The sequence below is a fragment of the Phyllobates terribilis genome, unplaced genomic scaffold (assembly GCF_046119375.1).
Source record: "Phyllobates terribilis strain yellow unplaced genomic scaffold, ASM4611937v1 Scaffold_3__8_contigs__length_932513732, whole genome shotgun sequence".
NCBI lineage: Eukaryota > Metazoa > Chordata > Amphibia > Anura > Dendrobatidae > Phyllobates > Phyllobates terribilis.
In genome coordinates this window covers 689,765,295-689,787,847 of record NW_027362763.1, presented here as the reverse complement: position 1 = coordinate 689,787,847, position 22,553 = coordinate 689,765,295, and the positions used below count along the sequence as shown (strand labels likewise).

The following is a 22,553-nucleotide window of genomic DNA, read 5'->3' as shown; positions in this document are numbered from 1 at the left end:
CCTTTAGAAATATATTTACTTAGAAAATTGGTGACGTGTTCAATACTTATTTCACCCGCTTATAATATCAGTGGTCTTACTCATCATCTTCTTCAAATTTCCATCAATAGGTGTTTCTCCTTTGGATGTAATACCAGATGTTTCCAAAAAGAAAGGCATTCAACATTCTTATACTGTATCTCAAGATAAGAATGTTTGTTTCTTTTTGTCTGTTTTAATAGAATTTCAGAATTTTGACTCACTGTGTGTTATTTTCTGCGCTTGAAGTCTCGCACATGAGTGCAATGTCCTTGTTTCCTAAGCACAGAACAGAAGATGTCAGGATGGTGTGAATTACGTCCAAGGGGCATGATTACAGGGTGTAAAGCCAGACTGCTCTCACTGAAGAAATGCCCCCTCGGGCTATGAAGGTACATTTGCATATGCGAGAACGGCTTTAAATGTTTATTTTTCAGATAATAACAGCTATTGTCTCTGGAGGACCTGTCCTGTTCTCTATTACGCAGACAACACTTCAATGTCAATGATAACTGTGTAATGCTTCATTTCCCCTGTGGAGGCACTGCAGAGAACTTGAACACTTACCGACAACCTCCCTAAAGATAACAGGTTAACGCTCGGGGTCCCAGCAGGCAGAGGGGACTTTGTGATCAGGTTTATTGTAAAGAGACCTTTCTAGCAAGTAGAGATTGTCCAAATTGGAGAACCACAAGAATAAAGAAGCAGAAAAGATGTCTAGGTGATAAGATGAGATAACCAATCAAAAATAGGAGTAAGGACCATTTTATGATAAGGAATCAGCATTATTCATCAATTTGGGGTTTTTTTGTCACAATTTTATAATCTTAAGGATACGCCAATGTAGCTTAGTTGTTTTAATATTTTGTTATCCATGATAAGGCTTTTTGTACAAGGGAGAAGTACCTTCTGACTTGGGACTTTTCCTTTTGTTCAAAAAAACTTTTGCATTTCTTTAATCCTACTCTGGGACTTGACCACTTGATTGATCACATCTCTAATAATATTTCTGTATTGCACTGTACTGTTCTTGTCATAGGCTGGTCCTAATGGAAGAGGAAAGATGTCAGACTGACTCGGCGGCACCTCACGGACACCAGTGCCGGATGACATCCTCTAACTCTAGTTGACCGCTTAGATGCTTCAGCTATGATTTACTACATCATCTAAGGGGTTATACAGCTGAGATTGGAGCAAATTCTGTGCCTGGCACTTACAGAATACTGTGAGCTTAAGGTTATCTATTGGTAGTGTATGCTCAACCAGGAAGGGTTTACGTTTCAACATTAATTTGTGCTGAGGATGCCTCAGTGGGTTGAGTTGTTGTATTAATTATTTTCTTGTTTGGGGTTTTGCTTTTCTCCTTTTTTCCATTCTTGTCCTTGTCTGCAACAATTTGAGGTTTCTTTTTTTGAGATGCAGCTGGTTTTGAGATTTTGAGATCTTTCGCTTTTGAAATTTTTATTGGCTTGACTCTCTCGGGGGCCTTGGCGGGACAAGGTTTTTTCAAAAAAGGCAATGTGATATTTTCTGTGGTTGACCATTCCTTGACTCTGGCCACTGGAGGCTTTGCTTCCTCACTGTGTGAAGGTGTAGTCAACAGATCCTCAGCTGGCTTCATCGTTGACCAGGTCAGGGATTCTTCACTCTTATCACTTTTTTTATTATATGTGTTTCTTTTATTTGCTTTCTTTCTAGGGGAAAATGCTAAGTTGTTTTCTTCTGAAGACGGTACAGCAGGCTTAGGTGTTGTTTTTGTTTTCTTTTGTTTTTTGGCATTAACCTTCAAGAAGATTTCACTTTTTTCTTTGTTATCGACTTTAGATTTACTTGATTTTAGCTCGTATTGTTTTGACTTCTTATCTTTTGCTTTATGCTTTAAACTTTTAGTTGGCTTGACTTTCTTGGAGGTATTAGTGATTGTAAGATTTTTGAAATCTGACTCAGAAAGTGATACATTATTTTTGGTCACTGATTGCTGGTTAACTGTGTCCATAGTGAGCGGTATGTGCTCAACATATGGTGGTTTAGTCAACGGCTCCTCAGGTGGCCTTTTTGGTTGTTTGGCTAGAGATGGTTTCTTGATCACATCTTTGTAAGGCTTCTTTGTTTGTGGAGTAGGTTTAGGCTTTTTTGTAGTTTTAATTAGCTTTTTATCTTTAGTTGATGATTTTGGAACATTGGTAACTTTTAAAGGCTTCTTTAATCTGTCATTGGTAGATGGTAGCTGGGCAATAGTCACAGAGGACATCTCTGTTTCCAGAGTGGGTGCTATCTCATTGAGAGTCATCTCTGTAGACCTCTTTATGACCTCAGTTGGTGAAGGTTGAGTTGCAATGGTGTTTTTTGGTGTGGTAGCCTTAATGGGAGCTTTAGTGGTAGTCTTCTGTTGTTTCGGAATTACATTAAATGGTTTCTTGATTGCTGGTTTAGTTTCTTCGCTGAGTATTTCAAGAACAGTCCCTGGAAAATAATAAGAGGTCGGTATAAATTGGTTGACTTTAAAGTAATAAAACACTTAAAAATCTTCTGAGGATACAAACAAATTTCAGCATGTGAATCGATGAAAGAACCTTCCTACTAATATTGGACTATGATCATTTCTCTATGTATGACATGTCAATCCTAAAATCTCATTGGCTGCACGTCCTGTCCATTATAGGACACTGCCCTGTCACATGACCCACTACATAATCACGGGAGAGAACTAATTGCATGAAATGACTTTAGTTCTTCCATGATCTACTTTCCAGTCTATGACTTATCCCAGTTCCCCACATCACATTTTATTATTAAAATGGGGCTTACAATTTAGATTCCCTATCAGTATGTCTTTGGAGTGTGGGAGGAAACTGGAGAAGACGGAGGAAACCCACGCAAACACAGGGAGAGCATATCAACTGCTTACAGATGTTGTCCTTGGTGAGATTTGAACCCAGGACCCCAGCGCTGCAAAGTGACAGTGCTAACCACTGAGCCACAGTTCTGCCCATGAGCCACCTGCCCATGAATGAAGGTACATGCATATAATCGCAAGAGTGAACTGGTCACTGCTTTTTACAAGATCAACACACTCCTCTTCTCCTGTCATCACTCTCAAGATTTCATTGGCTGCTTGATGTTGTAACCCTATTTTCTGATACTGCTGCTCACAATCAATCCAGACCTCACAAAAGCTGGCTATTCACATTAGTTAGCTGTCGAATGAACGATCGTTCAGCTGACAGCTATTTCTTCCATCTCCCAGATACTCCTCAGCATGGCTGAAACTTCCTTTCTTCTCTATGATACAGCTACTGTCAGAATAATATGGCAGCAGCTTATCTTCCTGCCAAACAAAAGGATCAGGCGCATGTATTCCAACTGCCCAATCCTTATATCCCCCAACATAATTTGTCTAAGGGACCCTAACGTCATCACATGAGTAAACTGGTCACTGCCTCCACAAAGAAGAACACACTCCTCTACTGCTGCTGTATTCATTCTTATAATATGATTGCAGGGTTGGCGTCAGGGCCCTGGACCATCAGGGGGGCTCACTTACTGTCGGGGCCCGTGCCGCCAGCGCTTCTTGATTGCCGGCACTTCCCCAGACATGGCCTTGCGCAGTGTGCTGTGCGGCTATGTCTGGTAGTAGTGACACAGCAGGGGCAACACTGCTCCTTTAATTGTGATTGTGACGCGCCCCCTGGGCCTATGCTGTGCAGGGGGATACCTGGAGCCGGATCGCTGGGGGTTGTAGTTCTCCGTGGCGGTGACCCGGTCCGTGCCCAGGGCGGTCAAATCAGTGGCAGTCTTAAGTACTAACAATGTCCGACTACGCCACCCGTGGATTGCGGTCAGTGGGGACCGCCGCTGTGCTGCCGACTGCTGAGGCTGATGTTGTTTGCGCAGCCGAGTATGGGATAACTCCCCACGGGAGAAGTATTGCCTCAGGGCAGCTAGAGTAGATGATGGTAGTGATGGTGTGGGCGTCCCAATACTAATGGTGCTGGTGCGGCGATGAAACACAGAGGCGTGTGGTTGCAGTTTTCAATGCTTTACTCACAGTTCTTTATCAGGTCACTTGTGCGCAGGTAGGACTGCCCGAGTCATGCTGCGTCCACCAGGTGAGGGGCTCGGTCAACTCCCAGGCAATTCCAGAGCGTGGCACAGGGCTCCATTCCTTTCCTTTCTCTGGCCGTCCCCACCAGTGACCCACCTTTGTCCAGCTCCCTTGGGCCTTCTCTGGGCACGCTGATCTCTGCGTCCCTGACCCTATATGGTATGCCTTCCTGGTGGATGTAGTGAGGGGTCGCACCAAGATGTGGTAACAACCTCCGGTTTTGGCTGAGGATTAGTCGCCTCCACCAATTTGGGTTCCGGTACCCTGCTCTGCCAACCCTTCACCCTGTATCTCCTGGGCATATGGGGTTCCTTCTGTCCTCGTGTCTCTGGGCCTTTCTCTGTGTTCCTTGCTTCCTTTCTCCTCTGTTCCAGTTCCTTTCTTACTTTCCTTTCCGTTCCTTCTCCTCTCACTTTCTGCTGTTTCTGGCCTCCACTCCAGGCCTGCCTCTGGAGCTGGTCCCAGACTGAGCCACAGCTCCCTGTCAGCCCTCTCTGGCTGAGCTCCTGTCTTCTTCTCCTCCTCTCTGAACTGAACACTGTTCTAAGATGGTGCCCACCTTATATACCTCCCTCTATGTGTGAGCCCAGGTGACTAGCAACCAATGGGCTCCTATCTATGCCCAGAGACCCACCCCTATCTGCTCCTACACCACTGGGTATTCCCACCCCCTCCCCACTCCAGCCAGGAACAGATGCTGTCGTGCCTGCACTTCTGTCTAGTGGGAGCACCGTTGAGCTGTCCCTCGGAAATGGGGTGTGTGTGATGCATGCAGCCTACTGAGTCCTGGTCCACACTCCATCCTTACCCGGGAGTGGAATATCACACCTCTGGTTCGAGGTGCAATACCCCTGTAGCAGCCGAGCCCTCGGGGTGCTACATTCCCCCCTGGTAAATCACAGCACGTCCTCGGGCTGGAAAAGAGCAACACAATTTGAAAACATACAAATTTTTAGAATGCTTTCGCATATAAGACATTCAACAATTAACCCATCCCTTTTCTGATGTACTCTTTTCCTTTTAAACGTTACTGGTATAAACATCGTAAAAACATTATAAGACTTTCTTCACACACATATAGAATACTATAAACTCCTTTAGCAGCATATGAAACTTTTTCAGTATAAGACATTCTTGAACAAAAACATTTTCAAGTAAAACATTTTCAAGCAGATTCTTGAACTCTGGCCGCTGTGCAACTTGCGACCAGGAAAAGGTGCAACAGTCCATTTAATCTGCCTTGAGGTAGACGTTGCGGTTTTTGTATAAAACCAGTAGGGGGCGCTTTAAGAAGCGCAACTATTTACAGGATTGCGTTCTTAGTCCTCGGCCAGTGGGGATAGGGGAATGGCTGCTCACAGTCCTCAGCCTGGTTAGGGATTAGGGGCACACAGATAACAGTCCACATTAGTCCCAACGGGGACCACACTTCAATCAGTAACAGTTTCTATACCCTTACGGGTAACTATGTACAGTTCCATTTACCGTTCATTAGTAACGGTGTCCTCCTGATGCTCCTTGCTCTTCCGGGTAATCTTCTGGTCCGTCCGGGCCCTCTTGGCACTCGGCCTTGCGACCAGGCCGGTGGTCGCTGGTTGGTCGCGCCCGTGGGTGGCACCGCCAAGGTAGGGGGCGCTGGTGAGGCAGCGGCGCCCGGGTGTGCTGGGCCTTGCGTCCCGGCCTGTGACGTCTCCTGCTTTACGGCGCCCGGGTTCAGAGGGCACAGCGCGGGGTGGGGCGTGATGACGGTTCTTGCTGCCTGAGGCCTAGCTGGCGGCGGTGGAGGCGTGGTGTCAGGTACGGTCCCCTGGGCTTCGGGTCCCGCAACGGAGGGTGAGGGCAGGCTGGTGTTCCCAGGGCTTGGGGTGGTGGCGTCCCCATTACCTGCCTCGGTCTCCGTGGCCTCCTCCGCGGCGGCGTCGTCTGCAGCTGCCGGTCCCTCTTCTCCGCGCCCAGCGGTAAGCACTCTGCCCGGTCCCGGTGGGGTCCTCCACTGGCTGCCTTCGTGCTGCCGGGCCATCTCCTCTCTCCACCCGGCAAACACATCCCGCTGCGCCCGGACCATCCTCCTGTTCAGGTCTTCCAGTGCTGCGCGCACTGCCCGGGTCTCTAGGCAGCTGGGCCAGCAATTCTGTCAGGCTGCAAGGTGGCTCCGCTTGCAGCAGGCTGCGGGCCAGGGTGCTGGTGGAGTTCTCTGCTCCCTCCATCTCCGGGTGCAGCAGGTCCAGACTGATCCAGGCCGCACCCAGCCCCTCAGTTTTCTTTCCTATCCGCCCCCATGGGGGTTGGTCTTGGGGGCATCTGCTGACAATCACCTTCAGGGGCAGCCCCCCCACGTCGATGGACATCCCCACTGCTGCATTCATTGCTGGTGGGGGCGGACTCCTCCTTTGGCGCCATTCTGGGACCTGGCCCACGATGGGAGGCGGCTTCCTGCTGTCTTTTGGTGCGCACATAATGGCGTCCGCTCTGCCAGGGCGGGAAAAACTGATGAAGATGGCGGGAAACGGTCCAAAATGGCGTCTGATGGCGGGAATCGGCTCCGGACGGCGGGAAACAACTCCGGACGGCGGGAAACTTCTGGAAATGGCGGGAGACTTCCTTTTAAGGTACATGTGCAGTTTTCTTCAGGCACGCAATACCCGCTTGTGGCGGGTTGGTAATGATCCTGCCGACTACGCCAAAGTTGACGCGCCCCCTGGGCCTGTGCTGTGCAGGGGGATACCCGGAGCCGGATCGCTGGGGGTTGTAGTTCTCCGTGGCGGTGACCCGGTCCGTGCCCAGGGCGGTCAAACCAGTGGCAGTCTTAAGTACTAACAATGTCCGACTACGCCACCCGTGGATTGCGGTCAGTGGGGACCGCCGCTGCGCTGCCGACCGCTGAGGCTGATGTTGTTTGCGCAGCCGAGTATGGGATAACTCCCCACGGGAGAAGTATTGCCTCAGGGCAGCTAGAGTAGATGATGGTAGTGATGGTGTGGGCGTCCCAATACTAATGGTGCTGGTGCGGCGATGAAACACAGAGGCGTGTGGTTGCAGTTTTCAATGCTTTACTCACAGTTCTTTATCAGGTCACTTGTGCGCAGGTAGGACCGCCCGAGTCATGCTGCGTCCACCAGGTGAGGGGCTCGGTCAACTCCCAGGCAATTCCAGAGCGTGGCACAGGGCTCCCTTCCTTTCCTTTCTCTGGCCGTCCCCACCAGTGACCCACCTTTGTCCAGCTCCCTTGGGCCTTCTCTGGGCACGCTGATCTCTGCGTCCCTGACCCTATATGGTATGCCTTCCTGGTGGATGTAGTGAGGGGTCGCACCAAGATGTGGTAACAACCTCCGGTTTTGGCTGAGGATTAGTCGCCTCCACCAATTTGGGTTCCGGTACCCTGCTCTGCCAACCCTTCACCCTGTATCTCCTGGGCATATGGGGTTCCTTCTGTCCTCGTGTCTCTGGGCCTTTCTCTGTGTTCTTTGCTTCCTTTCTCCTCTGTTCCAGTTCCTTTCTTACTTTCCTTTCCGTTCCTTCTCCTCTCTCTGCTGTTTCTGGCCTCCACTCCAGGCCTGCCTCTGGAGCTGGGCCCAGACTGAGCCACAGCTCCCTGTCAGCCCTCTCTGGCTGAGCTCCTGTCTTCTTCTCCTCCTCTCTGAACTGAACACTGTTCTAAGATGGTGCCCACCTTATAAACCTCCCTCTATGTGTGAGCCCAGGTGACTAGCAACCAATGGGCTCCTATCTATGCCCAGAGACCCACCCCTATCTGCTCCTACACCACTGGGTATTCCACCCCCTCCCCACTCCAGCCAGGAACAGATGCTGTTGTGCCTGCACTTCTCTCTAGTGGGAGCACCGTTGAGCTGTCCCTCGAAAATGGGGTGTGTATGATGCATGCAGCCTACTGAATCCTGGTCCACACTCCATCCTTACCCGGGAGTGGAATATCACACCTCTGGTTCGAGGTGCAATACCCCTGTAGCAGCCGAGCCCTCGGGGTGCTACATTTGTGTGTCACTCCTGCTGCGTCATTACTAGCAGACACAGATGCACAGCGCACTGCACGCCACCGTGTCTGGAAAGTGACAGCAATCAAGCAGCAGCACTGGCGGTCCTGCTCAGATCCTGGGGGAGCGGCCCGGGCCCCCCTGATGGTGCAGGGCCATGTCTGTGACGCCGGCGGCCCTGCACTGCCACATACCTGAGGAGCTGCTGGACTGGACACAGGCCGACGAGCCTCCCCAATCCCCATATTAAAAATATTGTGTGTGTGTGTGTGAATGTCTGCGTACCGTGTGTGTGTGCGTGCATGTCCGCCTACTGTGCGTGTGTGCATGTCTGCATATGTGAAGGATGAGGGAGCAGGCTGGGCCCTGTGTTGTATATCTATATTTCTCCGCCGTATCTGTGCGTCATAAATGATGGTATGTGGTTAAAGGGGCCCACTGAGACTCTTTTGCCCGGGGCCCACGAAAACCTGGAGCCGGCCCTGTATGATTGGTTACAGGGCATTCAAAAATGGGGGAAATGGATTTGACATTAAAAGAAATGAAAAAGAAGAACAAAGGGAGGTCAAATCTTAGTCAAGAAAACTATAAAGGGACATCCACACAGTACATATATGTATATAAACACACACACTGTTCATCACTGAAATTGTTTCTCCGAGAAGGAAAAGTGGAGGAATTCTCGAAATCATAGGATAGATAGACATGTTAATATTATGCAAATGATGAAGAAAATGGAAACAACATTTTCAATACATCTCGATTTATTCAGTCTGGAGTATGAGCATCACACGCAGGAATGCTTACACTCCCAGCATGGCGGAAGACGTGGTCCAGCACCAGGATCACTTAAGCCCTGCAGCCACGCCCAGGGCCTACATTGAGGGTTTTCGGACGGGTCCCTCATGCTGTTTGATTTGCACCTTTACCAGTGAGATGGACACCCTGGTTGTGATCTTACTGCAAGTTGTTTGAGAAAATGCATATATGCCAGTGAAAAGTTTTATACTGTTTGTAATAATGTTAACCTGTAACATTCAAGTATGTGCCTCCCATAATGGAAAGAAAAAGTTTTATGATCTTCTAAGCGAATGCATTCTAAAAATTTTTGTATGTCTAAAAACCGTGTTTTTGCTCAGTTCCAGCCCGCGGACGTGCTGTATTTTACCAGGGGGGAGTGTGGCGCCCCTGAGGGTTCAGTCGCCACAGAGGTACTGCACCTCACCCAGAGGTGTGGTGTCTCCTTCTCTCAGGTAAGGAGGGAGTGCTGCCCGGAACCCCAACACCCGCATTCAACACTACACTGCTCCAGGCCGGCTGGAAGGGCAAGATGCACTGTGTCTTCTGCTGAGCCCTGTCCCTGGCTGGAGTGGGGGGAACCAAAGAGAGGGGGAATCAGTAGTGGGTGTGGGTGGAGGATGTAAAATAGGGGAGCACAATTATAGGAGATATATAAAGGGAAGCTATCTTAGGGTGGCAGGTCAGTCAGTCAGTCAGTGAGCAGTAAGGAGGGGAGCAGAGTTTCTTCAGGAGCTCTGTTCCACAAGTGGGGCCTAGTAACAGAGGCCCAGGAGGGGAGCAGAGGAGAAAGGCTCCGTTCTACAGAAGGGATCCTAGGGGGTACGGTGAGTGCAGGACGGCACTTGTACACCCCGAATCTGCCTGGTGTCAGAGGGATCAGGCCGCAAGAAGGGGACCGGCCCCTGGACCAGCCGTGTTACTCCAAGTCTCGGCTGGAAAAACCGGAGGCTTCTGCACTTCCATGGTGCAGTCGCCATAGTCTCATCTTAGTCACCGTAGGGTCAAGTAGGTCCGGGAACTCCAGGTTGCCCAGAGGGACTTCAGAGCACCCGATCGGGACTGAGTGTGTGGAAGCGCAGGGCAGGAGGGAGAAGACCCAGCGTGAGAAGTCGGTCTTGTTAGGAACATAAAGAAAGCGGGGTTCCGTCAAGTGCTCCTGACATATCTGAGGAAGAGCTGAACCCCTGTTCTGGTGGACGCAGTGCGATGCGGGAGGCTGACACCCGTACAGTGTACCTGAGAAACTTTGAACAAGAACTGTGAGTAAAACTCGGATGACTACACTCCACTGCCTCCGTCAGTTATTTCAGCTGCGCCATCTCTCTCTTCTGCACTACAAGTCCCAGCACCAACCACCATCTATCCTACACTGCCCTGAGGCCCGCTCCACCTGTGGGGAGCTGTTCCATCCCAGCTGCCTATCAACTGCCTCAGAGGTCTGCAGCAGCGCTGGTACAAATTACCAGAAACCACAGGTGGCGTCACGATCAAACTACAAATCCCATATAAACTTTCCCCATTTTGTTGATTGCCCTGGGCCACGGACCGGACCAGCCACTGTGACATATTCCCCCCCCAGCATCCATAGGCCCGGACACCGAGCACCCCACTGCCCTGGGGGCGCATCACAATCATCAGACAACCATTAATAACCTCATTAATAGCAGCCGAGGTTGTATGTTCGGGGATTTCTGCACGTAGCGCTCATACGCCATACTGAATAAAACTAATTAAAATATTTTAAAAAAATAAACTATTTAATTTTTGTGTTCACTGTTTTAATTCTAGTAGTGTCCTTTAAAAAAAATGACTACTACTATCTTCCATGAAATGTACTTACTTTCACGTGGTGCCAATGGAACCACTTTACTTCTTATCCTCACTGGCATAGGTCTTTTTGTACATTTTCCAGGGGGCGCTCTCCTAAAATAAATGAAGCAAAAGGATACTTCTACTAAAACTTTATAAATTAGAAACACTGGTACAATTATCAGAATCGGCTCTAATGTTCCTACCCTCGGTACATGGCAGGACGGCCATAATGACAAATCATGGCTGAAAACATCTGTATGTATTTCTCAACAAAGAGAAATGATTTTAAACTATCTAAATTTCCACAGAACGTAACTGAAGCCTTGTTATAGCTTCTCCTAAATTGCCTGGAAATTACTATAGCAGGTGGAACACATTATATAAAGCTGGAGGCCACTAATCAGTGGAGGCTTTCTGCAGAGACGAGGCTCTTTTTTTTTATGCACATCACCGATTATAACAGAAATATAAGAGACAAAAACAAAGAAGTTGTTTGTAACATCACAGGAGGCTTCGCTGCTCAGCACCTTAAAGGAGGACCTCAGTCGGTCAAAAGTGACTACTTTTTGCTCCTACTGCTCTCCCGGAGTTTTACGGTTTTTGTTTTTTTTTAAATCCGCCATACGGCTCCAGAGATATGGGCCTTTTTATTTAGTGCTACTATTTATGGTCATTCCCAGGGGGCGGTGCTCACAGGGCAGAGGAGCCTAAATACATGCCCCAGAGGATCATGTAAGCCATGCCCTATAGTAAATACCATAAAAATTAACACCAAATAAATAGGCCCATATCTCTGGAACTGTGTGGCGGATTTAAAAAAAAAAAAAAAAAAAAAAACTCTGGGAGAGCAGCGGGAATAAAGTCGGAACAGAAATCTGGTCACTTTTAACATAGTGGGGTCCTTTTTAAGGAGCAGCGGAGCCTCCTGTGATGTTACAAAAACGTGTTTTTTTGTCTCTTACAGCATATTCCTCTTATAATGTATTGTTGATGTGCATGAAAAAAGAACCTCATGTCTGCAGAAGCCCTCCACGGATTTATGCAACTGTATGGTGGATTTTAAAAAAACAAAAAAACGGAATACTCAGGGGAGCAGCGGTAATAAAATAAGAACAAAAACTGCACACTTTTGACTGATGACAGGTCCTCTTAAAAGTAGATCAGATCCCATTTTTTACAAACTGGAATAAATGATTAAAGAGATCTATTTTATCTGATGAGGCAGGTGTACTTACTGTAAAAATCCACGTGAGAATGGTTTTAGAATGATTTTTAAAAACATATGTCTTTAAGAACCCGGCCATTTTACATTGTTGCGCTTTCATTTTTTCCTCCCATTTTGAATGACACCATTCACTTTACAATCAAATGTACTGGAAAATAGGGGAAAAAAATCCAAGTGTGGAGAAATGGTGAAAAAAAGCAATTCCTTCATTATTTTTTAGGGTTTTGTATTTATGGCGTTCAGTACGTGGTAAAAATTACCCGGAAACATCATTCTCCGTGTGAGAATGATGACGGCGAAACCAAACTTATAAGATGTTTTTATATTTTAAAGGTTAAAAAAATTCACAAACTTGTAAAAATATATATATTTTTTTGTGCCGGAAGCGTGTCACTTACCCAGCCCATCGGTGACCCCGTCACGTGATCACGGGTCACTGATGGGTGGGCATGACAACCCAGGGTCTGCAGCAGATGCCTGTGGTTGTCATGAGCTGGTCGCTATGAGCTCCACCTAGTGGTCGGCGCTCATAGCACAGGACCATTTCTGCTACACACAGGTGATCTACTGATCATCTGTATATAGCAGAGGCGATCGGACAGTTGCTGCTTCTAGTCTCCTATGGAGACTATAGAAGCAAGCAAAAAGTGAAAAAAAAAGTTTTTAAAAATATTAAAAAAAAATAAAAAATATAAAAGTTTAAATCACCCCCCTTTCGCCCCATTCAAAATAAAATAATAAAAATAAAACCCCACATACACATATTTGGTATCGCCGAGTTCAGAATCACCCGATCTATCAATATAAAAAAAGAATTAATCCTATCTGTAAACGGCGTAACGAGAAAAAAATTCTAAACGGCAGAATTACGTTTTTTGGTCGCCGCAAAATTGCAATAAAATGCAATAACGGGCGATCAAAACATCGGATCTACCCCAAAATGTAATCAATAAAAACTTCAGCTCAGTGCGCAAGAAATAAGCCCTCACCCGGCCCCAGATCACGAAAAATGGAGACACTACAGGTCTTAGAAAATGGCGCTATTTTTTTTTTTTTTTTTTACCAAACTTTGGAATTTTTTTTCACCACTTAAATAAAAAAGAACCTATACATGTTTGGTGTCTACGAACTCATAATGACCTGGAGAATAATAATGGCAGGTCAGTTTTAGCATTCAGTGAACGTGGTAAAAAAAAAAAAAAAAAAACAACTGTGGTATTGCACTTTTTTTGCAATTTCACCGCACTTGGAATTTTTTTCCCATTTTCCCATACACGATATGGTAAAACTAGTAATGGCATTGAAAAGTAAAACTCGTCCCACAAAAAATAAGCCCTCACATGGCCATATTGACCAAAAAATTAAAACGCTATGGCTCGGGAAACAAGGGGAGGAAAAAATGAAAATGCAAAAAACGCAAAATCCCAGGGTTGCAAAGGTGGTTAAAAGGAATAACATAAGACTGAACATATGCACAGTAATACCGTTTTGACATTGCTGTGCATAATGTTAATTTTTACGGTGATTTTGCTGCGTTTTTTCAGCGGATTCCACCTGTATGAGACGTTATGTGCACATAACCCAAAAATGATTGGAAAAACTCTTCCTATTTATTCCTATTGTAAATACATTTCTCTGTTCATATGAGGATTTTTTTGAGTGTTTTTTTTTCTGATGAAGATTTGAAAAACGTCTGGTCGAAAAAAAAAAAAAGTTCCTATTATTTGTTTAAAGCGGATCCTTATGGAAAATGCTCCAAAGAGGGCACTGTCAAGTCAAAAGACTGCAGAAACCACTCCAGGAAAAAAACTCTTTCAGATCCTTTCCAAGAAAAGAAAAACTTGCGTTTTTGCAGAGTTTTTTTTTCTCCAAGCCAAACCTGCTCTCATGACAGTGAAGAAGCTGTTTAAAAAAAGCAGGTTTTGGTGCATTTTTGTTGATTTTTTTTTTGGTGCGTTTTTGTTGCTTGTTTGTGCGTTTTTGACGCATTTTTGTGCATTTTTTATGCTTTTCTGGTGCGTTTCTTGGTGCAGATTATACGTGTCATTTGTCTACAACACATGTTTAATAAAGTTAGTTTCCTTCACCAAAAATGCTACAAAAAAAAATAAATTTGATGCTGCAGATTTAAAAAACGCAGCAGTTTTCCAATTCAGACCGAGAAAGAAAAAGCAATCGTGTGTAAGAGATTCCTGAAATCTCATAGCTTTTGCTGGTTCTGTAAAAAGCAGCTTTTAAATTGCATAAAAAAACACAAAAAAAATAAAAAGAACATTGCAAAAACGCAACATGTGAACATAGCCTTGAAGTGAAGGGTTGTTGTGTATTATATTGTTATTATTTTTGTGATACCAATGAGCTCAGTGACAACAATTTTGGGAAAGAAAATAAACATAGAAAAGTTTCGCCTCCGTCTGTGACTCTTCTAGATTTTCAAAAATTCTCCGGATGGTGTGCGCACAGAGACAACTGCAGGAAATAATGGAAGGGCTCGTAATAACAAAATATATTGAATATGCCTTCCAGTGTCTTGAAAATCCATCATTCTCCTCCTTTATATGAGCTGGCGGGAGAGCGCAGGACGACATGTTATAAAGTGTCAGCTCCAGGCACCGGAACAACCATCTGCTTTCTGATTTACGACTTACAGATTCCTTGTAGATTTCAGTTTAATGCGCCTTTCATGTAACGGGAAACCATTTTATGGAAATAAATCTTAATTAAAATTTCTGCAACTTTCTAATACAATTTCAAGATATCTGCTTGCTGTCTTGATTTGTGTCTTGAGTTTGCCACCATTGTTTCCGGTCCGGATTCCATACTGATAGATGGAGTCCAGTGCGCTATTGTGGCGCCCCTGAGGGTTCAGTCGCCACAGGGGTACTGCTCCTCAGTAGAGGTGTGGTATCTCCTCTTCCAGGTAAGGATGGAGCATTTCTCAGGACCCCACTTCACCATTCAACACTACACCACTCCTGTCCTGCAGGGGGGCCTAAATGCACCAGGGTGCTGCCCCGGCCCGGGATAGAGGAGATGGGGGGAACCAAGGATAGGGGGAACCATGTAGTGGGTGAGGGTGGAGGACACATTTTTAGGTTACACTTATTCATTTATATTTAATCTTCAGCCATCTTAAGTTCAAGGTTCTTTGATTGTGATCTTCATCGCTGAATGTGGCCTTCTGCTAGAACCTGCAGCCTATTGAAGATACACGGTCCTCGTTCTCTGGCCTTGAGGCGAGGAGCGGGTCAGAGTGAACCACTGCCTCTACCCAGTCAAGGTCCTGACCTAAGAAGGCCTGGAGGGGAGTAGAGGAGACAAGCTCCACAGGCAAAAGGATCCCAGGGGGATACGGACGGAGCGGCATACGCCACCTGTATTTCTTTATTCTGGCCTAGTCAGAGGGACTCCTGCTGCAAGAGGAGTAACCGGCCCCCGATATCTGACTTTGCTACTTCACGTCTCCGTCATCAAAGCCCGGAGGCTTAGTGGATCCCAGGAGGGATACGGACGGAGCGGCATACGCCACCTGTATCTCTCTACCTGCGTTTAACCAGTGGGACTCGGCCTTACACCTAGTTCTAACCACACAAACAGTCAAGTGGAGACTCAGTGGGAGAACTCACCAAGGAGAGGAACACACACACCATAGGAGTCTCGACAGGTGCTCCTGATCTATCTGGAAAGTGCTGAACCCCCTTCCCGGTGGCCGCAGTACGCCGTGAGGAGCAGAGGGAAGCTTTGCGGCTGAAACTTCATCAAGTGAGTAAAATACCCTGGATGACTTCACACCCCGCTTCAGCCTGTTATTTCCTGCACGGCACTGCACCCACCATCCTTTCTCTCACTGCCCTGAGGCCTGCTCCGCCTGCGGGGAGCCGTCCCATCTTAGCTGCCTGTAACACCGGCCTCAGTGGACTGAAGCAGCGCTGGTGTCCATCACCGGAAACCGTAGGTGGCGTAGTCGGAAAATTACCACTCAACCCTGAAAGCCCATTAACAACCTTTTATGTGACTGCCCTGGGCACGGACCGGGTCCGGGCCACGAATGCAACCCCGAGACACCTACACTGACCCGGCTCCGAGTAACCCCATTTCCCAGGGAGGGTTGAGAGCGTCACACTATGCCATGATTTTTTCAGCTTCGGGATCTAATCAAAATTGTTCCTATTCACTGCCAGCAAACATAACACACTGGTGCGCTTTCTCGGTAACCAGCTATTATGAGGGGGCGATGAACAATTCCCCTATTCTCTTGGGTTTCCATCATCTCCTTTCACATTTCTCATTTTTTGAGCAAAATTGCAAAAAAAAAACACCTAAATTTTGCAACATGGAAAAAAATTGCTACAATTTTCCAAACGTTAGATAAAAATAAAAAAAACATGTGCTTCAAGCCCAACCTAAAACCTTACAATGTTTATCCAGAAGAAGTCAAAGACCCCAAGAGGCAGGTGGCCATTTGCCCCATATTAGAGAAAAAAATTCTCCCCGACACCAAATATTGTAGATCGATGACCCAACTTCAGTATCTAGTACCTAGAAAGTGTAATAATATTACTTTTTAGGAATGCATCCAGGCCCTTTGTGAACTTGTTGAGTGAACCAACCATCACAATATTGCTTGGCAGCAGCTGCCTGACACTAGTGGCTAAAGTTAAAGGGAATGTATCATGAGAAAATGATCAAATGTTTAAATCAGGATTTTGTTTTAATTGTATTTTATAACAATATTTTGTCCATTTTTTTTCTCATATCACAATCTGTATTAAAAATAAAAATGATAAATCTTGCAGTTCTCATACTGGCCACTGGGGCTTTTTGAGACTGTAACTTCCTGTTGTTTCAGGAAATAACACATGTACATTAGCAACAATGGTCAGATCCTGACCCTATCTTTGGTAGTAAACTGTCTAATGAGTGTGTACAGGGAGGAGGAGGAAGTGAGCTGTGACATTGCCTATTGTGATTGGTGAATCCTGTGAATCCCGTGTTATCAGCTGTGTATAGAGGTGTTATGAGTAGGGATGAGCGGTCCCGCGGAAGTTTGGGTCTTGGTATTCGATCCAAACTTTATTCCAAAGTTCGGTTCGGGTACTACAACTATACTTGAACTTGAACCCAAACCCCATTAAAAATTATGAGGACTTGAACTTTTTAGCTGGAAAATTTTCTCTCTCTCTTCCCAGACTTCTCCCAGAACTCTGAACATTGCATCGGACTTCCGGAGAAGTCCATATTTAGTGGACCTGCCTCTGATGATAAGGAAACTGCTGAAAACTCTTCATGGAAAGAGAGGAAGTATAAGTCTAGAACAGCCCCAGTGGCCGGTGTGAAAATTGCAAGATTGTTAATTTATTTCTTTTTTAATACAGATCCTGGTATTAAAATAAAAATACATGTGACACATGATTTAAACATTAGGTAATTTTCATATGACACATTCCCTTTAAGTTTACTGTCCATCATACGCCAATAGTCTCGATTTTTGCCAGGATAATCATGGGAACAGAACTGTAGGTGGGCAGGGTTTATGCAAACTTGACCAAAAACTGGGAGTTACTGAACATTTTGGGGGTGTTTCTTGGTGGTTCAGTGACGGGGTGTAAATGTCCTCATTTGGGGCTTTAGAATGTTGGTAAGTTTGAGGTCCACCATATCCTCACGTCTCTTTCAGTGGCAATGACCAAAAAACAAAACTTATTAAAGGAGATGAAGAGTGAATGTGGAATACTTAACCCCTTCACGACATGCGCCATACATGTAGATCGTATACCGTGTCTCTCCCTTTGGCGCGGGCCCTGGTGAGGAGCCTGCACCTTTCTGATCTGATCAGCTGTCATGTGCCCCAAACAGCCATGGGTGGAATCGCGATCCCCCCGCGGCTGTTAACATTTTAAATGCCGCTGTCAATCTCTGACAGCGATATTTAACATGGACGTGGTGGAAAGACGTCATAAGTGCCGCCCATCGGTGTCCATGTTACATGACAAACCGGGGTCTGCAGTTGTCATTGTCAGGAAGCTATGAGCGCCGGCCAGCGGTCGGCGCTCATAGCCAGTGAGCATATCTGCTACACACAGACGATCTGATCATTGCAGCTTCTAGTCTCCAATGGAGACTATTGAAGCAGGTGAAAGGTAAAAAAAAATGTTAAAAAAATATTTAAAAAATTAAAAAAATATAAAAGTTTAAATCATCCCCCTTTCGCCCCATTCAAAATAAAACAATAAAAAAATCAAATATACACATATCTATCAATATAAAAAAATAATTAATCCAATTGGTAAACAGCGTAAAGAGAAAAAAAATCAAAACGCCAGAATTACGTTTTTTTGGTCACCGCCACATTGCAATAAAATGTAATAATAGACGATCAAGACACAATATCTACCCCAAAATGATATCAATAAAAATGGTAGGTCAGCACTAGTGATGTTCTGCTAACCCTTTCGACGAGCATGCTCGGGTGCTCGCCGAGTATCTTCAGCATGCTCGGGTGTTATGTTTGAGTCACTCCGTCATGATTTGCGACTGTTTGACAGTTTTAATACATGTGAGGAATGCCTAAGAAACAGGCATTCCTCACATGTATTAAAGCTGTCAAACAGTCACAAATCATGCTCACAGAGTGACTCAAACATAACACCAGAGCATGCTGAAGATACTCGGAAAACACCCGAGCATGCTCGTAAATCTCGAGTAGCGAGCATGCTTGCTTATCACTAGTCAGCACGCAAAAAATAAGCCCTCACACAGCCCCAGACCAGATCCCGAAAAATGAAGACGCTATGTGTCTCAGAAAATGGAAACTTTTTTTTTTTTTAACAAACTTTAGATTTTTTTTCATCACTTAAATAAAAAGAAACTATACATGCTTGGTGTCTACAAACTTGTAATGACCTGGAGAATCATAATGGCAGGTCAGTTTTACCATATAGTGAACATGGTAGAAAAAAAAAAAAAAACAGCGTTGCAATTGCACTTTTTTTGTAATTTCACCGGACTTGGAATTTTTTCCCCGTTTTCCAGTACACAATGTGGTAAACCCAATGGTGTCGTTCAAAAGTACAACTTGTCCTGTAAAAACAAGCCCTTACGCGGCCATATTAACCAAAAAATAAAGTTATGGTTCTGGGAAGAAGAGGAGTAAAAAACGAAAGCGCAAAAACGGAAAAGGGCCGCGGCGTGAAATGTGAACTTTTGATAAGTCCCAGAGCGTAAAAAGAAAGCTTGTCAATCATTGCCCAAGATAATGAGCAGATTTACAAAACCCCATCAATATGGAACAGAAAAGTATCTGAATCAGAAGGGCAATGGATTTCCCAATTCTCCCAATTAATAGGGGATGGGTTGACAAAAACTATCAAAGGTGGAAATTGTCACAGGTTTACTGCGACAGAGAGGAGCCAGATGACCGTGGTGTCTGATTTTTCCTACTCTTGCACTGACTGAAACCACTTCTCCTTCATATTAAACAGTGCAGGTTTCTTTTAGCGGTGCAGGGGTTAATCTGCTCAGTTGTGAGCTCCTGGAAGCTTACCTACATAAAGGCTTTCAGCTGTTCAGTGTTGGCACTCCCTGCTCCTATATATACTGGACTTTGGCTAGCAGGCATTGCCAGAGTTAGCTTCATTGCTGCATGTTTTCAGGAATTGGTGGAAAGTTGTTGTTTGAAAAGGCGATTGGTGGATTTATCTGAGACTGTTGTGTGGTTTTGGTTGTGTGCAAATCCTCTCCTTCTCCTACTTTGGTTTTTCCCCCATTCTTCACTCCCCGGTGTTTTCCTCTATTGCTTGTGTGAATATATTTGTATGATCAGTATTTTCCTTTATCCTTGTTCGTATTACCTTGTTAGTCTGGTTGGGATATTTCCATACTCGACTACCCCTTCTTCTCTTGGTGGGGGGAAGGGAACAGACCGAGGGCAAGGTACGTGGCCCCGGCGTCTTCAGCTTCAGAAGTAATCCGGGGAACAGGGATAGCTAGGGAGCCCCCTAGCATTATGGACAGAGAAGGACCCCCTGGTTCTGGGGTACCCAACAACAGAGTCCTGACACCAATAGTGAGGAAAACAATAAAAATAAATAACAAAATATACAAACCTAGAAGGATCCACAAGTCGATATAATGTCCCATACGGGGATAAAGATGTCGGGTCCGATGTGGAAAGAAAATACAGTTCCCCTGTGAAAATTAGAGAGAATTTAAAAAATAATATATTTTTAATGAAAAAAAGTAGTGTTTTAAGAGACAGGTAACCTCCACTTTTAAGAAATTTTATGATTTAAAGGGGTTCTCCTGGACTTAACTTTTCATTTTGGGAATAATACTTTATCACATTTTGGTGATTATATTTGCTTAGGTCCCTACTAGTGTTGAGCGAGTATGTTTGGTTAATCCTTTCGCCGATATATAAATCCGCAGTGTATGTGGCACTACATGGAATTACCGGCTTCATCCTCTCCAAAAGAGATAATGTACTTGTTGTAGGTGTTGATCAGGTTCGGAAATGCACAGATGTTTGTGTCCCCCATACAGATATCCTGCTTCGTCCATTGTTTGGTGGCCTCATCCTCGTGTAATGCCATCAGCCGTCTACAGGGAGAACAAAGCAAAAACTCAGAATCTAATGCCCTTCATAACAATACTGAAAAGTATATAATATCTGCAAAGAAGAAGCTTTCAGAAATAGAAGTGTTAATAATTTACTTTTATCAATTAACAAAATTCATGAACAAAAGAGAAATATACATCCCGTCAATATTTGGTAACCACCCTTTGCCTCCATCACTTCTTCTAGTAATACTTGTATTATCACTTGTACTCCATTTATGAAGGAACTCAGCAGGAGATTGTTCCAAACATCTTGGAGAACTGACCCCAAATCTCAGGGCTCCATGGGGCCGGATCATCACTTCCAGGATTCCTTGTGCTTAATAACATTGACTGGATGTTTGGGGTCGTCGTTTGGTTGCAGAATAAATTTGGAGCCAATCAGATGCCTCCTGATGGTATTATATAATGGATAAGTATCTGCCTGTATTTCTCAGTATTAAGGACACCAAGATATGGGCAACATTGAGGACCGTAAAATCAGTGCTTGGTCAAGGAAACTTAGCGCAGCAGATGACATATACATCACATTTATTCTGCAGCTGGACAAAGACCCCAAGCATCCAGCCAGTGTCATTAAGAATGAGGAGTCCTAGAAGTGATGAACTCTGATCTCACATCATCCAGTCTGTCTGGGATCACATGAAGAGACAGAAGGATCCGCACAATCCTCATATACAGAAGATCTGGGGTCAGTTCTCTAAGATGTTTGGCACAACTTCCTGCCGAGTTCTTTCTCAAAAACTGTGTGCAAGTGACAAGTACCTAAAAGAACTGATGAAGGTACAGGGCGGTCATCAAATATTGATGAGATTTAGGTTCCTCTTTTCTCCATTCACTTTGCTTTTTGTTAATTGATAAAAAAGTAAACTATTAACACTTCTATTTTTTTAAGCTTCTTACTGTGCAGTATTACGTTCACACCTGTCTAAAACTTTTGCACAGTACTGTGTGTCTATCTATATTTTGAATATCTAATTACTGTAATGATTTTCTTTGTATTTATTTATGTCTGAATAATTTATGTGTATATCGATCCTTTGCACAATCTTTCTATTTACAGTATTTATCTCTGTATCATCTATCATCACATATGTATCTATTTATCTTTGCATCTGTGGCGCCCCTGAGGGTTCAGTCGCCACAGAGGTACTGCATCTCACCCAGAGGTGTGGTATCTCACCCTCAGGTAAGGAAGGAGTACAGCTCAGGACCCTAACACCTGCATTCACTACACCACATTTCCGGGGGACAGGGCGAGATTGCTCCTACGGGAGGGCACAGTCCCTGGTCCCTGGCTGGAGTGGGGGGAACCACCTAGAGAGGGGGAACCATGTAGTGGATGGGGTGGAGGAAGTAGATCCTGGGAGCACATGTGTAGGAGCTATAAAAACAAGGAACCATCTTAGATCACGGTGAGTCCAGACAGTCAGAGGAGGAAGGTGACAGGAGCAGAGGCTCTGCTCGAGCTCTGCTCCGGAGGCGGGCCTAGCACTGAGGCCCAAGTCTGAAGGAGAGGGAGCAGGACAGCTCCAGGAATGAGGAGTGAAGGGACCCTAGGGGTACGGTCCGTGCAGCAAGCCACCCTTACGCCCGCTGCTACCAGGAGGTAGGGGGGTCAGGCCAGATAAGGGGAACCGGTCCCTCAACTAGCGGAGAAAACTACTAAGGCTCAACTAGAAACCGGAGGCTGCAGCACTTCAAGTACCGCAGGCCACAAGTCCACAGCAGTACACTAAGAAGGTAGCCACATAGGACCCAGGGGACGGAACATACGTCACCCGCCAAGGCCCGAGGATACCGGATAGAAGTGTCACTGGGTGTGAGGTGCAGGGAGCAGGCCAGAGAGAGGACACACAGAAGGGGGTCCTGCTAAATACTCCAGAGATACCTAAGGGTGGACTGAGCCCCTCACTGAGTACGCGCAGCACGACGTGGGAAAGTTGCTTGGACGTCTGTAACTTGAACTGCGATAACTGTGAGT

The 22,553-nt window shown here is 45.6% G+C and overlaps 1 protein-coding gene across 1 annotated transcript in view; it reads right to left on the bottom strand.

The window, feature by feature from the left end:
- Positions 1 to 1,197: 1,197 nt before the first annotated feature.
- The window catches only part of HHIPL2 (HHIP like 2), a 75,210-nt gene continuing 53,854 nt past the window's right edge, over positions 1,198 to 22,553 (bottom strand). The window contains exons 6-9 of the mRNA XM_073671901.1: positions 20,406 to 20,551; positions 20,059 to 20,140; positions 10,757 to 10,839; positions 1,198 to 2,481 (exon numbers count right to left, since the gene is read on the bottom strand). Of these exons, the coding sequence (XP_073528002.1) occupies positions 1,292 to 2,481; positions 10,757 to 10,839; positions 20,059 to 20,140; positions 20,406 to 20,551 (1,501 nt within the window). The 3' untranslated portion in view covers positions 1,198 to 1,291. The remainder of the gene's footprint in view (positions 2,482 to 10,756; positions 10,840 to 20,058; positions 20,141 to 20,405; positions 20,552 to 22,553) is intronic.